An 18,694-nucleotide genomic window follows, 5' to 3' on the forward strand; every position below is an offset into this window, starting at 1 on the left:
GAGAATTATTAGAGCAAGATGTTATTATAATAGCTGAATATTCACGATAATCCTGGTAGGTTATGAGTGTCATATATAATTTGAAAATCCAGGTCCTAAAATTCTGACATTTGGGTCAGAGGTTTAATATTTTGTATAAATTAGGTAACATTGTGTAACTTTAAACGTATGTCACTGTACATTCTTGTAATGTTTCTGAACACATTTAGAAGCGCACACAGTATTGTCCAAACTTAATATTCTTTCACTTATAAAAACAAGGTAACAAAAGGTTTACCTGTCACATATCCCTTAGGAATTGATAGTCTGGTTCAGAACTACTGTCTTTATGAACTTTTCATGAAAAAACAAGCATATGAAATGAGAAACCACAACCACAAAGGCACAACAGATGGTATCTGTGCCACTGGTCACTGTATTTATGAGGCATATACACCGATCAGCCATAACAATAAAACCACCTCCTTTTTTACACTCACTGTCCATTTTATCAGCTCCACTTACCATATAGAAGCACTTTGTAGTTCTACAATTACTGACTGTAGTCCATCTGTTTCTCTGCATGCTTTTTTAGCCTGCTTTTACCCTGCTCTTCAATGGTCAGGACCCCCACAGGACCACTACAGAGCAGGTATTATTTAGGTGGTGGATCATTCTCAGCACTGCAGTGACACTGACATGGTGGTGATATGTTAGTGTTTGTTGTGCTGGTATGAGTGGATAAGACACAGCAGCGCTGATGAAGTTTTTAATCATCTCACTGTCAGTTCTGGATTGAGAATAGTCCACCAAACAAAAATATCCAGCCAACAGCGCCCTGTGGGCAACATCCTGTGACCACTGATGAAGGTCTTGAAGATGACCAACTCAAACAGCAGCAACAGATGAGCGATCGTCTCTGACTTTACATCTACAAGGTGAACCAACTAGGTAGGAGTGTCTAATAGAGTGGACAGTGAGTGGACACAGTATTTAAAAACTCCAGCAGCACTGCTGTGTGTGATCCACTCATACCAGCACAACACACACTAACACACCACCACATCAGTGTCACTGCAGTGCTGAGAATGATCCACCACCCAAATAATACCTGCTCTGTGGTGATCCTGACTATTGAAGAACAGGGTGAAAACGGGCTAAAAAGGTATGTAGAGAAACAGATGGACTACAGTCAGTAATTGTAAAACTACAAAGTGCTTCTATATGGTAAGTGGAGCTGATAAAATAGACAGTGTGTGTAGAAACAAAAAGGAGGTTTTAATGTTGTGGCTGATCGTTGTATATGTTTGAGGGCTTCAGTCTCATCACACATGCAACTATGTAAAAGATAGATGGATTTGCTACACTATCTCTACATGTGAATGAGTGTAACCAATAAGTGTGGTGCTGTAAGATCAACTGATGTTATTATGTCTGGGGTGTTTCCCCATATTTAAGTCATTTTAACCCATGTTGCTTGGAACAGATCTGGTCCACCTACCATGATACTGACTATAGGTGAGAGGGCAAATTCTCTTACAAAACAGGCAGCTGTACTCTAGTGGTTAAGGTGCTGGTTTAAGCCCCACCACTGCCAGGTTGTCACTGTTGTGCCCTTGAGCAAGGTCCTTAACCCAGAATTGCTTAGATTGTATACTGTCTCAACTACGTATAAGTCACTTTGGCCACAAATGTAAATGAAAAAACTATATATAATATAAAGTTTACTTTCTTGTAAAAGTATGACTTTTATACACCAGGGCTTTCTTGATACCCAAAATGTAGTGGTCTATTTTTGAGAAAAAGCAACATTTTGCTCAGTTAGACTCATGTAGACATACATGGATATTATTTTTAGATATTAAATTTCCAAGTATCCAGTTATTTGGCTAATACTTTCTGTTAGACCTCTCAAGAATCCAAAGACAACCAACCTTGTTTTGGCCTCAGATGTATTCACTTAAACTACTCCTAATCTTTAGGGCAAATTTCTTTTCTCGGCATAAAGCTTCAGATATAGCCAAAGGACTATGAGAGAACTTGTGACTTGCTTTTGAAAGCACTAACTTGACCAAAACCTCAATGGAGGTTTAATAATTTAGTGTGTGTGGATTGCTGCTTGCTATTTCAACACCAGTAAAATGGCCTGGACAAGAGGAATTACTTTGACCATCATCCAGTCATGTAAGTATTCACATTAGTTTCTCTTTGAGATTTTACTTCATAATAATTACTATTATAAATTACTATTGCATTGGAAACTTATCATAAATGACAAAGTTGCTATAGCTATGAGGTCAATCACAGAGGACTGTAATTTTCAACCTTGGGGTCACATAAAATGCAGGTTTACCTGATGGTTTAACAGTTAATTAATCTGGAATTCAAAACAGTTAACACGATTTATGTAATTATTTATAGCTTGGGCTATACATATTTAATTTGGAGCTCCCATCATAGTCAGGAAACTATTAATTAAATGAACTGTACTTACTTAATTAAATGACCTGTACTTATTTAATGTAAAAATCACCTTGTGAAAGTTCTATAAAATACACACATATTTACAGTACTGCACAGGAAACATTTGGTCCATGAGGCGAGAAGCAGGGTTAAAAGAGGACAGCTTGTGCCCTTTTGGCTACCCGGCCAAGTCACCCAGGATTCAAACTTGAGAGCTCAACCATGGTGGGCTAGTGCTTAAGATTACTGCACCATCCAACACTTTATAATATTCTAATATCATGACTAGTCTGAAAGTGAACAATTACAAGGCACAATGCACTCTCTGCATAGCTAGCACCAAATGCAGGGATTTTAATAATACCCAGATATAAATATATATGTACAATCTGTAAAACAGTGCTAAACATGGGACATTTCAATTAATACCAATTTCTAAAAATCCATGACATGAATAAAACAGTTCAAAAATAAATCTGTGACATTTGTAGTAAAATTTTGTACCATTACATTCATTCAACACATAAAACACGAAATAAAAAACACACAGCAAAGTTATCTTTTTGACCTGATAAAGCTGGCTGTTGATCTCTGAAGTCTGCCATGTTTGTGGCAGTAAAAATGGTAATATTTGAATACATATCTATTACTATGTATTCCTATTTCAGAAACAAATCAAACATGTAAAAAAAAATTACATCTTTAAAAAGGTAGAGCTATTTACAAATCAAGTTGTCTAATGCAGTTTGGCTGCATTCTCAAAGTGTAGACAGGAATTCATTGACCTGTAAATAAACAGAACAGAGAATAAACTTAATTAATTTCATAAAATAACATTTCACAGAACATTGTGTTGCTATTATTAACATATTAAATAATCATATTAACAGTGCTCACTGACATGCAACTTTAGTCTTTCACACAATACTGTTCTAATGTCATCTATTGGTAAAACAGTGGTACATTTGAAGTGTCTACACATAAAGATCTGCTGGATTCCACACCAAGCCTTAACTTCCGAAGTAAATGCTTAATGCTGCTGTATTAATTATGTGAATCATTAGTTGTAAAACAAGGTTTTAAAGGTCACTAGCACTAGCAGCCACACAAACCCAAAGCCTGTTTCTAGCTTATTTATAGATGAGCCTTATTGTGATGAGGATGCTGAAAAGGGTTAGTTCTAATAACTTTAATGTTTACCAATTTACCAAAATGTGTAAAAATGTGTAATTTAAAACACCAAATGATTACAGATAATATTAGCATATGCTGACATAGCCCTCTGAACAGTGACAGGAGTGGATTAAAACTACACCATCACATGACATTTGCCAATCAACCACCCCCAACCTGAAAAATTAATATTACTTAATATTTGCTCGTGCTCTGCTGAGTACTGCAGGGTCCCAAAAAAACCCAAACCCCTTCATATACTACACCTAAGATTTACTTTATTTAGCAACTATCTACTCAATTACACACATCCCTATAGAGCACATTTTATTTTAGCTAAGAACAAACTGCACAAATTGTTTTAAACCAAAAAAAGCCATTCTTCAGATCACAGTGCACATTTACCTGATCAATCACTGCTTGCTGCTTTATTCTGTCATTTTTAAAGTCATCGTTAACATCCAGCACAAGAATAGGAATATCCTTCAGGTACTCAAAATCAAGCCTGAGGGAAAAAAACAGAATTTCAGAAAAACACAAACTCAGCAGGAGAGCAAAATGCAGACATTATTAGTAGTAATAATAATAATAAAAATATATTTTGATTCTGTATGTAAGTCTGTATTTACTTTGTGCTGGAAATGCTGTAACACTCAAATTTTCCCCATGGGGATCACTAAAGGAATCTTATTAAATAGCAAATGTGGCAGCACACAATACTTTTTGCAGCCAGCTATTAGTTATTCTTGTTTTATAAGTCCCTGCAGAATGCTTCAAGTTTTAAAATGTTCTTGGGAACACTTGCATTGGGCCTGTAGAAAAGCTTTTTATGTAATTCCCGATAATTTTAGAACAATTTAGAACTTGCTGATAATTATTAATCCATTTACTGTCCGTTTTACCACTGCTTTATTCTAATTAGGATCATGGTGGGTCCAATTTACTGGGCTTAAGATAGGAGACACCCTGGACAGGTTGTTAGTCCATCACAGGGGAAACACACCCAAACCCACACTCATATCTAGGGCAGTTTTGTTTTTGGACTGTGGAAGGAAACACACAGAAACGGAAAGAACTTGCAAACTCCACACAGAAAGGACCTAGACCGCACCACCCAGGACCTTCTTGCTATGGGGCGACAGTGCTACCCCCTGAGCCACCGTCCCACCCTTGCTGATAATTAATGGAATCAATTTTTGTCCGTCCACCAGTTCAGGGTATCATGTGCCAGAGGAGCTTTAATATAATAACTACATGACTAACCGACTAGTCTTCTTGTTCCTAATAACAATTACATGTCATTTTTAATTGTCTATTAACAGTCCTACAGAAATAAATAGATAAGAGCATATTTCAGATTTACAATTTGATTTGTTAAACCATGTTTAAATAATATAGTTCATTACAAAAAGCTGAGGACTCACTGTGTAGTTCTGTTGTAGAGCCAACACTCGTGCTTATAATGAAGCTGCTCCAAGTATTCCAGAGGAATGCCCAGTTCTTCTTCTCGGCCTCTGAGTTTAAGACGCTGCATACATCTCTACAAGCACAGACATTACTTTATCACGATGAGTTCTCAGATCCATTACTGGGGGTACACAGCCCTGCAGTGTATAGTTTTACCTGCTTTTAACAGACCAGGACCAGCTGACAAAGTTGATTTAGATGTGTTAGAAGCAGGGTAAACTTAAAACCGTACAGGGCAGCGAACAACCAGTCTTAAATGATGAATGGATTTTTATAAGCATGCACACCCAACCATCAACATTTCTCTTAGCCCAATTATGTAACTATTAGGGAAATGATGCATGCAAACACACAATATACCTCTGGATCTGCCCGCAGGTAGATCATGGCATCAAGTTCAATCTCAGACTCAAACTGAGAGAGGAGCCAGCCATGCCAATCCTGGTAGATTGACCATTCAGTCTCATTCAAGTCTCCAGACTCAAAAAGGTTTGAAGCAAAAATATATCTGCAGTAATGAAAATTTCTTGATTAGAAATAAACACATCAATAATACATCATTTAATATGCATTTATAATTTGGCACTGTATGTACCTGTCACTGTAGACAGAGCGCTCAAACAATTGGATGGGTTTCTCAGCCTGTTGCAGCTTGGCAGATGGAGGGTTGAGCTGGGCACGAACACGGCTTAGGCAAGCGTAGCTCTGGAAGGTGTAGGACCAGCGGCTGGGCTTGTCATACAACATCTGCAGTAGGTTGCCTCCACTTTTCTGGGATGTGCTAAGCTCCTAAAAAAGCAAGCTATTGTTTAGACTGGATCGGTTGCACGTCTGTGGGTGTGTTGATTAGTCTTGTGTTACTTAGAATGAATTACTTCAAGCAAGTGAGGCTAATCATTATGAATTCATTATACAATAATTTATTTATTTAAGTTTTAACGCCATGTTTAACACATTGGTGTCATTTAATGGCAGTAATAGGTATTATGTACAGTATGTGTCTTCATATTTTGGTCTATATTATATGTTCATTTGTATTTTTATGGTTCATTATACAAGAATAAATACCTAAATAAGTTTTAATTGTTTTAGCATTAAGTTATTAAGTTTCAGTATTCCACTTCTGCTGCATGTAGCAAATGCTTTGATCCAGAGCAACTTACAGCTGTGACAGAATACAATCCAATCAACTAAGGGTTAAAGGGCTTCCTCAAGGGCCCAATAGGCTTGATTGGGCCTGACAGGCGACCTGTAGGAAGGTTCAAGGTGGTGCCAAGCTTCTTACATGTGTTTTTTTAAACACAATTCTGGGAACACTCAAAGCCTTAGGTATAGTTTAACATCCCTGCAATGTAATTATTGAGATCAGCAGACAATTCCTTGGATTCGAGCCACTTCATGTCTTTTTCTTTGTCCTGACAATGCAGTGTAAAATAATGACCCTTAAAGACCTAGGTGTGACTTTCCAAAATATTCAGTTTTAGACACATCTCAGAAATAATTCTAACAACAAACAGTATGCACACGACTCCAATTTGGGGTGCCACAGCATAGGGTCTGATTACTTTTGTGAGAATTTCAGCTTTTGATTTTAATCTTATTTTCCAAAAACACTAAGAATGTTTTAATTCAACATTCAATTATATTTAAAATTAACTCCACAACACAAAGTAAGCAAAAAGTGAAGGGGTGTGAATACCTCATACTCATTCTCTGTAGTCTGAACATTGCACCACTTCCCAATGGGCTCAGGTATCACCTCCCATTCTTCAGACTCCCTTTCCAGGAGCCGCACAAACGTCGACTTCCCTGCAGCTATTCAACAAGTGAATGTTAGCTTGATTTACAATACAAAACTTATATCTATTAAAAACAAAACTATGTAAACAGTTGAATGTCAATAAAATTAACTATATAAAACACACACATTATATATATTTTCACACACACACACACACACATATACAGTGTATCACAAAAGTGAGTACACCCCTCACATTTCTGCAAATATTTCATTATATCTTTTCATGGGACAACACTATAGACATGAAACTTGGATATAACTTAGAGTAGTCAGTGTACAACTTGTATAGCAGTGTAGATTTACTGTCTTCTGAAAATAACTCAACACACAGCCATTAATGTCTAAATAGCTGGCAACATAAGTGAGTACACCCCACAGTGAACATGTCCAAATTGTGCCCAAATGTGTCGTTGTCCCTCCCTGGTGTCATGTGTCACGGTCCCAGGTGTAAATGGGGAGCAGGGCTGTTAAATTTGGTGTTTTGGGTACAATTTTCTCATACTGGCCACTGGATATTCAACATGGCACCTCATGGCAAAGAACTCTCTGAGGATGTGAGAAATAGAATTGTTGCTCTCCACAAAGATGGCCTGGGCTATAAGAAGATTGCTAACACCCTGAAACTGAGCTACAGCATGGTGGCCAAGGTCATACAGCGGTTTTCCAGGACAGGTTCCACTCGGAACAGGCTTCGCCAGGGTCGACCAAAAAAGTAGAGTCCACGTGTTCGGCGTCATATCCAGAGGTTGGCTTTAAAAAATAGACACATGAGTGCTGCCAGCATTGCTGCAGAGGTTGAAGACGTGGGAGGTCAGCCTGTCAGTGCTCAGACCATACGCCGCACACTGCATCAACTCGGTCTTCGAAAACTGGGCCTCATGGCAGTTTTCCAACAGGATAACGACCCCAAACACAACCTCCAAGATGACAACTGCCTTGCTGAGGAAGCTGAAGGTAAAAGTGATGGACTAAACCCAATTGAGCACCTGTGGCACATCCTCAAGTGGAAGGTGGAGGAGTTCAAGGTGTCTAACATCCACCAGCTCCGTGATGTCATCATGGAGGAGTGGAAGAGGATTCCAGTAGCAACCTGTGCAGCTCTGGTGAATTCCATGCCCAGGAGGGTTAAGGCAGTGCTGGATAATAATGGTGGTCACACAAAATATTGACACTTTGGGCACAATTTGGACATGTTCACTGTGGGGTGTACTCACTTATGTTGCCAGCCATTTAGACATTAATGGCTGTGTGTTGAGTTATTTTCAGAAGACAGTAAATCTACACTGCTATACAAGCTGTACACTGACTACTCTAAGTTATATCCAAGTTTCATGTCTATAGTGTTGTCCCATGAAAAGATATAATAAAATATTTGCAGAAATGTGAGGGGTGTACTCACTTTTGTGATACACTGTGTATATATATATATATATATGAAAATATATATACTATAGTGTGTGTATCAAGTAATATATATATATATATAGGGAATCTGAAGAATGAATTTATATATATATATATATATATATATATATATATATGTTTATGTAACGTTTAAAATACTAGTTCAACCGAAACACAAGGTATAATATATTCATATGTGATTTGTGGGAAGAAAAAAATATTTTTATATTATACCTCGTGTTTCGGTTGAACTAGTATTTTAAACGTTACATAAAAATTACAGAATTAAAATGATTTTCTTTATTATATCATTAAAGATTTTAAATGTAATATATTTACATTATAAACTTCTGATCAGCTTCGGTTATTTGGAGGCAGAAGTTTGCACGAAATCTGACAGTTAAGAAGAATATTTAAAAATTCCCAAATCTAAATATGCATATTCATATTAAAATATAATTAATATATTTTGTGGAACGTTTTAATTATAAAATAAAAACCAGAAATCTAAGTAATAAATTCATCCCGCGTAAATATTTGGCGCCAAGCAAACTGGGAAGCTTTTAAAAGCAAACATTTAATCTTTTAAATACCATAATCTCAGTAAAGGTCAGGACATTCAGTACAACATCAATACAATCAGACATTTAAAGATATTTATTTGATATGTAAAGAATGAAGTGTAATAATAGAGCAGAATGAATCAGACTCACCGATGTTTCCCTCTATAGAAACCTTCTTCACTCTCTTCTCAAAACTGTTATTAAAGTCAGACTGTGTGTATCTTCTCTTGGGAGGAGTCGCCATGACGGACAGATTAAAGCCTAACAAAAATCCCTACTGGTAAATAAATAACTGTTATGTTGAATTTAAATGTAAGGTTAAAGAGCTCTGCGCTCCGTTCAACCTACCAACACATTCAAGTCTGAAACTCGCACCGAACTGACATGTAGTGTAACACCACGGAATCTACGTCACATTGTCTACGTCACGTCCTGTTCAAGCAAGCCAGTTCAAGCAGAGCCGTAGAGTTCAAGTATACAGAATAAAGAATAAAGAATTTTCTTCTGTGCAGATGCTAAACATGTATTAATGCTTTCACCGCTTACTTACCGCGTTATCCTGATTAGAGGTTTGTAACATATCTAACAAACAGTACTTTGTTATCGTTATTATGTATCGAAAACACAGTCGCAACGTCAGAACACGACGAGGTGGCCGAGTGGTTAAGGCGATGGACTGCTAATCCATTGTGCTCTGCACGCGTGGGTTCGAATCCCATCCTCGTCGGAAACTTTTCACAAATTTAACATCATAGCAATGCATGATCCACATAGCGTGTGTTTTGTGAGAATAATAAGCCATTGTTGTTTTATACTACAAAACAAACCTAGTATTGTAAATATTTTTATTAATATAGCTTTTGAACACGAGATGTCGCTGTTTACCCGCTGTTACAAAGCATTTCATTAGACTATGAGAAACCGCTCTGTATCCTCAAATATAAAAAAAGTTGGGACAGCATGGAAAATGCAAATAATACACAGTACAGCGTTCTTTTATATATATATATATATATATATATATATATATATATATATATATATATATATATATATATATTTATTATTATTATTATTTTTTTCCCCAATTTTTATCCCCCAGTCTAGTCATGTCCAATTACCTTGATTGCGTCCTCTATACTGATTCGGCACTTCACCGCTGACTGAGGATGCCTCTCAACTGACAACATACGCTCCCTCCGGTACACACAGTCGGTTTTTCACCTGCACGAGCCAAGTTCATATACTTGACGGGCACTGTGCACGGAGGGACACACCCCCATCAGCATTATTCCTCAGCCCTGTGCATGCGCCAGCAGACAGCCAGCAGGGGCCGCAGTCGCACCAGTCATGAGGACCTATGATCCGACTTTTTTTTCTCCGCTATTTGCTAACGTTGCTTTTGAGAATTTATTGCAGCTCTTGTTCTAATGCCTTAATCCGACTTATATTGCTTAGTTTTTTAGATGTTACTGCTACATTTTCCGAAATACTTCCACAGAGCTAGGGTTTATGCTTGAGTTTGAAAAAGTGACTACGAAAAAAATCTTAAAACAATGCTTAAGTTCGCTAGCAATCGCCAATGCTACCTAGCCACTTAGCCAATTGTATTGCTTACTTATTATTATTTCTATTATTATTACTATTATTGGGCTAATGTTGGCTAACAATAGCCTTTAACATTCATGAAGCCCATTCTGAAGGGACATTTGATGGCTGGTGAATTGTAGCTGTGGCTTTAATGCTTTAAATTATTCTTCAACACTTTCTCACATTTTTAAAGATTTTTTGGTAGGTAACAAGCTGGCCAGCTAGTTGATTAGTGCCTTTCATGAAATTTGATCTTTGGTACAAAAGAATTGACATGATCGATTTCATAAATGTGGCCGGCACGGTGGCTCAGTGGGTAGCACTGTCGCCTCACAGCAAGGTCCCAGGCGGGGCGGAGGTCCTTTCTGTGTGGTCCGTTTTGTGGTCCTTTCTGTGTGGAGTTGGCATGTTCTCCCCGTGTCTGCGTGGGTTTCCTCCTGGAGCTCCAGTTTCCTCCCACAGTCCAAAAAACATGCAGTTTTTACTGGAAATATTTGTTGGCATGTGATCATTACTCTAAATTATCTATGGTTAGACTTTGCATTTGGGAAACAGGGCTAAATGAAATTTTTAAGAATGCTAAGAGGTAATCACAGGACCCACAGGTAGGGTGGCTTGGTAGGGTAGCACTGTTACATCACAGTGTGAAGGTCTTGGGTTTGATACCCAGGTGGAGCGGTCCAGGTCCTTTCTGTGTGGAGTTTGCATGTTCTTCCTGTGTCTGTATAGGTTTCCTCTGGGTGCTCCGTTTTCCTCCCACAGTCCAAATACATTAAGACAGGTTAATTACAGCTACTACAACTGACCTGTGTTTGTGTGTTTGTGTGTGTGTGTGTGTGTGTTTTACCTGTGATGGGCTGTGGTGTTTCCTACCTTTTGTCCAATGAATCTGACCACCGCGACCCTAAATAGGATAAATCGTTGTTTAATAAACATAATGCACATATTGTGGCTGTTGCGGCATAAACTAAACACTTACAATACATTTTTAGATCAAGTCACTTTGAATATTCTCTGAAATGCTAAGTAGTAATTTCAATTACCAATGGGTACCCATTGGGGGCGCTATAACATAATGGAAGCCAAATCAGGACTGCATAAAAACAGTCCTCCACAACTGCCCTTCTCTCCCAGCTGAACTTTTACCCTTCTGCCAAGTTGACGCTAGTAAGAAATCTTTGAGATGAGATGCAGATATTCACTGGTAATTGTTAACTACAATATAAAATGTATAAAATGAACAAGTGTATTTAAAAAATAGAACAAATTGATTGGGTTGGGTGGCATTGTTAAAGGTCAATAAAAGAAACTTTTTTGAATGTAACACACACACACACACACACACACATACACACACACACACATATATATATATATATATATACTGTATATACATATATATATATATATATATATATTGCCCTCATCATCTACATTTATTGATGTATGGTATGCTCCCATAATGTATGGTATGCCTATGAAAATTACAGAATAAAACAATGCCACTTATCTTACTTACAAGAACTAGTCAACCTACATATTTTTCCTGCCAGAGACTCTCACAAATCATGAATTATTTTAAAGATTTTATAATTCTTGTTTAATTCTAAAATCATTACATTCTTGGTCAAAACATCTAGCTCAGCAATACGACCTTCCTGAATATTCATATGGTATATCAGTATAAAGTTGGACATCAAGGTCAATAGGCATATAAAAGCACTTCTGTTCCATCTGAATACAACTTGGTGTCATATCTGAAAACTTTTTGTCTAATACAGTATGATGAAAAATATTTGGTAAGTCTAACAGTCCAATCTAGAAACCATTTAGCTTGCTGTTACTTTTTGAAATATTATTTCTAGCACTTATTTTATTTAATTAGCACCTAAAATACAGCAAAATACAAAAGAAAACTTGACTGCATTAAGATACTCCATGTTGCAAAGATTGCTGATGCCTTTCTTCTAAATCAACACACCATGTTAAATGAAACCCATTACAGATAGCCAGACCATGGCTATTTTTAATAGTCACATTGTCCTGGGCAACATTTTCAAGCTAGGGATTTTGCAACTTTTGAATTTGCAGGTTTGGAGTTCGTAGTCCAGCTGTAACAGTCTGCCACACTTTTGTTTCTTGGCTCAACAGCACAGCTTGTACAGTACACAATTCCAAGGGCTAACATGACCACAATAAAGACACAGAGAGGGACTAGTAATGCCACTAGCAACCAGCTTCTATCAGGTTTCTTTTTGTCACCTGATTGTACATCTCTGCTGGAGGAAGATGGCAAATTACCATCAAGAGTCTGAGGTGCCTGAGTCATCCTATCAGAATTAGTTTTGTTCTTTTGCAACACTGTTGGTGCCATTGAAGGCATGTGGTTAGGTGCAGCATCACCTTTCGATGACATCCTGCTCTCATCCATCCACTGGCTTGTTTCATCCTCAATATTTGAGTCGACTGGTACACTTAATGTTGTTGGATCCATTACCCAGTCTGATGTTGGCAAATTGGAGGTCTGCTCTTTCCAGTCTGGTTCCTGTGGGGTAACATAGACCTCTTGTGGTATGTCTGTAAACCAGTCCAACTCTGTTGGAATCCAGTCTATGCTTGGAGAATCAGTAAGCCATTCTGAAGGTCTGTCTGTTGTCATGTCAGTTGTGTAGTAGTTAGGATTATCCCAAAGTAGGGGTGTTGGATGAGCAGATTCAACAGTTGTGTAATACTCAGGTTCTTCTTCAATAGGCAGGCATGAATACTGATCCTGATGCAACACATAGCCTGTCTCACAGCTACATTCAAACCCACCATCATAATTTTTACATATCTGCTCACAAATGCCCAAGGTTTGGCACTCATCAATATCTCCACAACGTTCTGGATCCTCAGGTAAAGGAGAGAATCCCTCATGACAGAGGCATGTGTAGGTTCCAGGGGCATTCTCACAGTCATGCTCACAGCTGCCTTCCTTACATTCATCCACATCCGAACACTCTCCAAATTCAGACAGATGATACCCTTCATTGCAGCGGCATTCAAATGTACCAGGTGCATTGACACAGATATGGGGGCATGGATTTTGTGAGCACTCATCAATGTCAAGGCAGTTTAGACCGTTCTCTGAGAGAAGGTACCCATCCGGACACTTGCAGCGGTATCCTTGTTGAGTGGGCTCACAATCAAACTCACAGTCAGCATTGTGACATGGATCCAAGGGCTGGCAGCTCTGCCCATCATCCTTTAGCTTGAAGTCCTTTGAGCACTCACAGTAATAGTGAGAATCTGCATTCACACAGTAGTGCTCACAACCTCCATTGTTCTTTTCACACCAGTCTATTGGAGCATTGGAGCAGAGAGGGGCATCCTTGGACCACCCAATGCTCCCATCATCATGGAGCATGCATAGAACAGATTGGTCTCCCTTGGTGCTATCTGGACAAGGTAAGGTGGCAACAGATCCAAAGGGGACATGGGTGAGCAGGGTGCTGAGCAGGGTGAATGGGGTGGTGTAAACTGCAGGGCCCTTTCCTTCACTCTGCAGGGCAGGACACATCCCACGGTATGTGTAGCGGCACAAGAAACCATCTACAGCGAGCATGCACGAGCCATCCAGCCACTTGAAGTTGTTTTGGTCACTGTTGCTTTTGTCAGTGGTGTTGTATGTAATCGCTACACATCGAGGAGCAAGGCATGCATTGGGCGAGTCTTCACGTTGCCAGTTGGTATACTGTGTTTCCTGATCTCCAGTGATCCATGTATAGCCCCTCAGAGGACGAGTGGCTGAGCACTGACGAGAGAGGCGCTGGAGGCCAATCCAGAGCCTAAGCCTTGGCCGTGGACCATGCCGCTCCCCAGCAGAAAGCAACCCCTTGATCAATGCTGCCTCCTCCGGTCCTCTCATTGTGGCCAGGTGGCCCCCTTTCTCCTTGCAGCTTTTCCAGGATTCACGAAAAGTCTTGCGTTGAAGGTGAAGTGAGTAGCATCCCTTAGCATTGCATATACCATCCTGCTCCTGCAAGTTCTGTCCTAAAGTCCACTGAGGCAAGCTAATAAATAAAAATGCAAGCAATAGAAAAGAATATCCAACACAGCACATCTTTGTCACAGTCCGTTCTCCCTCTGCCTCCGTGTTTATCCTTTGTTCAGCTGGCATATTAATCTCTTTAATTTTTTTATTTCTCGATTGTATCTTTTCCTTTAGTGCAGCTTCTGCAGTCTTTCATACAATCACCCCCCAAGCTTTGGTCCCTGCACTTTTGTCTGCAAGTCTTCTCAAAAAGAGAGACGGGGAGGGAGGGTACGGATGTATGTTTTTGGAAGAGGGGGCGGGTAATGAGTGGTAAGTGTGTGCAAAAGGGGGGGGGGGGGGGGGGGGGGGGGTTTGGTCTTTGTATTTCTCCACTGCCGTATGGTTTTCATAAGTCTGTTTTAAAGAATTTTTACCTCCAGCTCATCTACCACCACTATCAACGTATTATTAATCCTGGAAGAATTTTGCAGCAGGTTTCCCATCCTCTCATTTATCATGTGCATGCTGCATTTGATTTGTTATTATTGGGGCAGATTAGCAGTGTAAATAATTGAGTTTTCTTTAAACAAAAGAACACACAGTGATACAGCTTGTACTGTACAATTAAACCTGATTACACAGTTTGGTTTGCTCTTGATTGCTAAAGTGAGTGGTATGGTAAGATCCAAAAAGCTCTCTGAGGTAACCATAAAGAAGGTTGTAGATTCATATGAGTCTAAATAAGGGATTTAGAAAGAGCTCAAAACAATTAGATAGTAAGTAAGTAGAGAACATTTAAAACAACTGCCAACAAGGACAGGTCAGGTCATCCTATCAAGAGCAGACCACAAGATGTGTAAAGAAGTTTCTAAAAATCCTAATAGGTCATTACAGGACCTACAGGTAGGGCGGCCCGGTAGGGTAGCACTGTTGCCTTACAGTAAGAAGGTCCTGGGTTCAATTCCCAGGTGGCGCGTTTTGGATCTTTTATGTGTGTAGTTTGCATGTCCTCCCGGGGTGTCTGTTTGGGTTTTCATCTAGGTCATCCAGTTGTCATCCCACAGTCCAAAGACATGCAGTCATGCCTTAGGTATGAATGTGTTTTGTGCCCTGTGATGGACTGGCAACCTTTCGCCAAGTGAATTGTATCCACTGCAACTCTGAAAATGATAAAGTGGTGATAAACCAGACAGTAGAAGAATGAAGGACCTATAGGCAGCTCTTACCACAATGTCAGAGTACATCTACCAGCAGAAAGAGCCTCCACAAGTTTGATTTTCATGGGAGATAAGCAAGGAGGAAACCTTTTCTGTCAAAAAACATCAGGTCATGATGAAAATTTGCCAGACAACACAGAAGTATAGACAGGGACTATGACTTATGGTACAACGTGCTTTGGACAGGTGAATCCAAAGTTTAATTATTTGGGCACAAAACCAGAAGACATTTTTGGCACCAACCCAACACAGCATTTGAGCACAAAAACCTCATACTAACTTTTCTGGAATGGCCAAATCAAAGCCGAGACCTTTATTCTATTAAGATGCTGTGGGGTGATTTGAAATATGCTGTGCTTGCAAAAACCTTCAACAATTGCACAGCTGATGGAAAAGTGAGAAAAAAAGTGAGGGACTATAGACACAGTCCCACTCAGCTCTCTCTCCCACTAGCTGTAGTTAATTTGGAGATGGAATCACAATGGTTAAAGAGTCAATTCTTCATTCTTCCTCTCACTTTATTAATTGGGAGCTGTTCAGCTCAGACTGTGGAACTCTTGCCTTCAAAGCTCAACAGTCTAGTATTGAATCCAATCTCAGGGTGCATTTTTTTCATTATTTTTTGACATACTCCTTTCTTTTGTCCTAATTCTGCCCAGCTTCATAATTTGATACCAGAGTACGCTCTGTGAGTCCTGACCACCTTGTAACACATAGTAAATTTTTCCAGAACTATTTTTTATGCATTTCTTTTAGCAGTGTAGTCCTTTTGTTCAGTGTGCAGCATGTGATCTGGGTTGAAACCATCACTCAGAATGCCTCTAGCTCAGTCTGAAGTTTTTTGGATGTTGTCCATGATTTTTTTTTGCCACATTTCAAACCACCTTTTAATTTTTTCCACCACGTCCTGGAAGGTTTCTGACTGTTCCATGAGTCTGTGAACTGTAGCCAAAGTCTTTGGAGATAGTCTTGTACCCTTTAGACTGCTTGTACTGGGTGATGATAGCATTTCTGGTTTGCCTAGAACAAGGGTCGGCAACCTTTTTTGTACTCTGTGCCGATTAAAAAAATAAATTGAAGATGAAGTACTAGGTGTGCCATGGAATACATTAGTCATATAACACAAACTGTTGCTATGTATGTGACATAACCAATTAATCAGTTAATTAAACTTACATGTCAGTGTGATCCCTGTCCCTGAAGATATCTCTGCAAACGTGGTTCACGTGCCAGCTTTGGCACGCATGCTATAGGTTGATGACCCCTGGCCTAGACCATTGTGCACAAGGAACAGGGAATAAACCAGCTTTTTAAAGCATCAAAAGCATCATTTAAAGACTTAATTAAAGTCATATCCTTTTTTTCCTGCCTTTAAGTTTTCAAGTATTTCAAGTATTCAGTGGAGAATTTAACTCTCAGAAACAAAGCAACTAAATATCTTGGTACTTTTAATATGAGTGCATATTTAATATAATTGCAGAGTTGGTACTTGGTCATTTCAGTGGGTAGCACTGTCTCCTCACAGCCAAAAGGTCCAGGGTTTAATTCCCAGGTGAAGCAGCCCAGGTCCTTACGGTTTAGAGTTTGCATGTTCACCCTGTGTCTATGTGGGTTTTCTATGAGAAGTCTGGTTTCCTCCCACAGTCCAAAGATGTGTTAGTGTTAGGTGAAGTGTTTGTTTGTTTGTTTATTAGGATTTTAACGTTTTGGTGACATTCATGACAGGACCACACAAGGTTCATCAGTTCACAAGGTTATATCAAACACAGTCATGGACAATTTAGTGTCTCCAATTCACCTCACTTGCATGTCTTTGGACTGTGGGAGGAAACCAGAGCACCTGGAGGAAACCCACGCGGACACGGGGAGAACATGCAAACTCCACACAGAAAGGACCCGGACCGCCCCACCTGGGGATCGAACCCACTACTCACTTAGCTAAGTTAGGTGAAGTGGAGATACAAAATTGCCCAAGATGATGATCCCTAATAAACAAACAGTTATTATTATTTATTTTTTACTATTTTGTCCATAAAAATACAAAACATTTATTTTCCATATTTTATTTCAATGTCTTCAGGTCAGTATTATAAAGATCATGTATTTAATTAGCAGCTATCAAAAATATTAGCAAGAAATAAAGGAAGAAAATAAAAATGATGGTTATAGGATTTAGTCTGCAAAAAGAACATCATGAATCAATATCATGCTGTACAAAAGAAATCCTTTGTCTGGAATAAGAATTAAACTCGTAAACTTGATTTAATTGAAATACAGCAGTTGCTTTTATTCTGCATTGCAAAGACAGTCTATGCCTGCTCTTTCGTTCACAATAAAGACCACAGCTCTCCCTCAAATGCCCTATCCCAAATAAATCCCTCACTTCAAAAGACTTTCACTCTGGTTTACTGGTTAGCATTTTCTAAAGAGATCTTTCCCTGCCTGCACAGTTGAAATTGCTTGTTAATCTTTATTTCTCAGCTATCAGGTTTAAATGTAGATAATATTTCATCTTTTTGGCATTTTGTATTTATGTATTAAACTCTGACTCACTTTCTTAACCGCTTATCCAATCAGAGTAGCGGGGGGGAGGGGTGGGGTGCTGGAGCCTATCCCAGCTTTTCAATGGGTGCAAGGTACACAGTAACACCCTGGACGGGGCGCCAGTCCATCGCAGGGCAGACACACACACATATACACACACATACACGCACCCATTCACCTATAGGACAATTCAGTGTCTCCAGTTAACTTGACTGCATGTTTTCGGACTGTGGGAGGACCCACGCAGACACGGGGAGAACATGCAAACACCTTGATAAAATCTGCCTGATATTAAAATAAACAGCAAATTAAATTAATTCCGGTTGTTGTTGTTGTGAGCAAAACTGTTATTAACAGAATCTACAGATTTTTAAAGCAAAATTAAAAGTGAAAGGTTTTGGTTGGGGCAAACATTTTTTGTGTATACACCGATCAGCCATAACATTAAAACCACCTCCTTGTTTCTTCACTCACT

The 18,694-nt window shown here is 39.0% G+C and overlaps 2 protein-coding genes and 1 non-coding gene across 3 annotated transcripts; 1 reads left to right on the forward strand and 2 right to left on the reverse strand.

The window, feature by feature from the left end:
- Positions 1–2,381: 2,381 nt before the first annotated feature.
- Positions 2,382–9,217, reverse strand: zgc:110540 (deoxynucleoside kinase). The gene is made up of 7 exons (XM_063011326.1): positions 9,004–9,217; positions 6,782–6,897; positions 5,678–5,871; positions 5,443–5,590; positions 5,040–5,155; positions 4,021–4,120; positions 2,382–3,227 (listed from the first exon to the last, which is right to left on the reverse strand). Exons 1-7 carry the CDS (start codon positions 9,095–9,097, stop codon positions 3,201–3,203), a joined length of 795 nt encoding a protein of 264 aa, XP_062867396.1. The 5' UTR covers positions 9,098–9,217; the 3' UTR covers positions 2,382–3,200.
- A 281-nt stretch (positions 9,218–9,498) lies between these two features.
- On the forward strand, positions 9,499–9,580 carry trnas-gcu (transfer RNA serine (anticodon GCU)). The gene has a single exon. It is a non-coding gene; the product is annotated as a tRNA-Ser (tRNA).
- Positions 9,581–12,071: 2,491 nt separating this feature from the next.
- cd248b (CD248 molecule, endosialin b) lies at positions 12,072–14,616 on the reverse strand. The gene has a single exon (XM_063011837.1). The coding sequence runs from the start codon at positions 14,600–14,602 to the stop codon at positions 12,500–12,502; it is 2,103 nt and encodes a 700-aa protein (XP_062867907.1). The 5' UTR covers positions 14,603–14,616; the 3' UTR covers positions 12,072–12,499.
- Between the last annotated feature and the right edge of the window lie 4,078 nt (positions 14,617–18,694).

This window comes from Trichomycterus rosablanca, chromosome 16 (assembly GCF_030014385.1).
Source record: "Trichomycterus rosablanca isolate fTriRos1 chromosome 16, fTriRos1.hap1, whole genome shotgun sequence".
Lineage (NCBI taxonomy): Eukaryota > Metazoa > Chordata > Actinopteri > Siluriformes > Trichomycteridae > Trichomycterus > Trichomycterus rosablanca.

What these genes read in the sequence shown, in the direction of transcription:
- cd248b (XM_063011837.1), bottom strand. Translation starts at nt 14,602, where the DNA reads ATGCCAGCTGAACAAAGGATAAACACGGAGGCAGAGGGAGAACGGACT.
- zgc:110540 (XM_063011326.1), bottom strand. Translation starts at nt 9,097, where the DNA reads ATGGCGACTCCTCCCAAGAGAAGATACACACAGTCTGACTTTAATAAC. An exon ending in TTCTATAGAGGGAAACATCG is followed by an intron (nt 6,898 to 9,003) that starts GTGAGTCTGATT and finishes CTTGTTGAATAG; the next exon opens with CTGCAGGGAAGTCGACGTTT. An exon ending in ACCTGCGGGCAGATCCAGAG is followed by an intron (nt 5,156 to 5,442) that starts GTATATTGTGTG and finishes CTGTGCTTGTAG; the next exon opens with AGATGTATGCAGCGTCTTAA.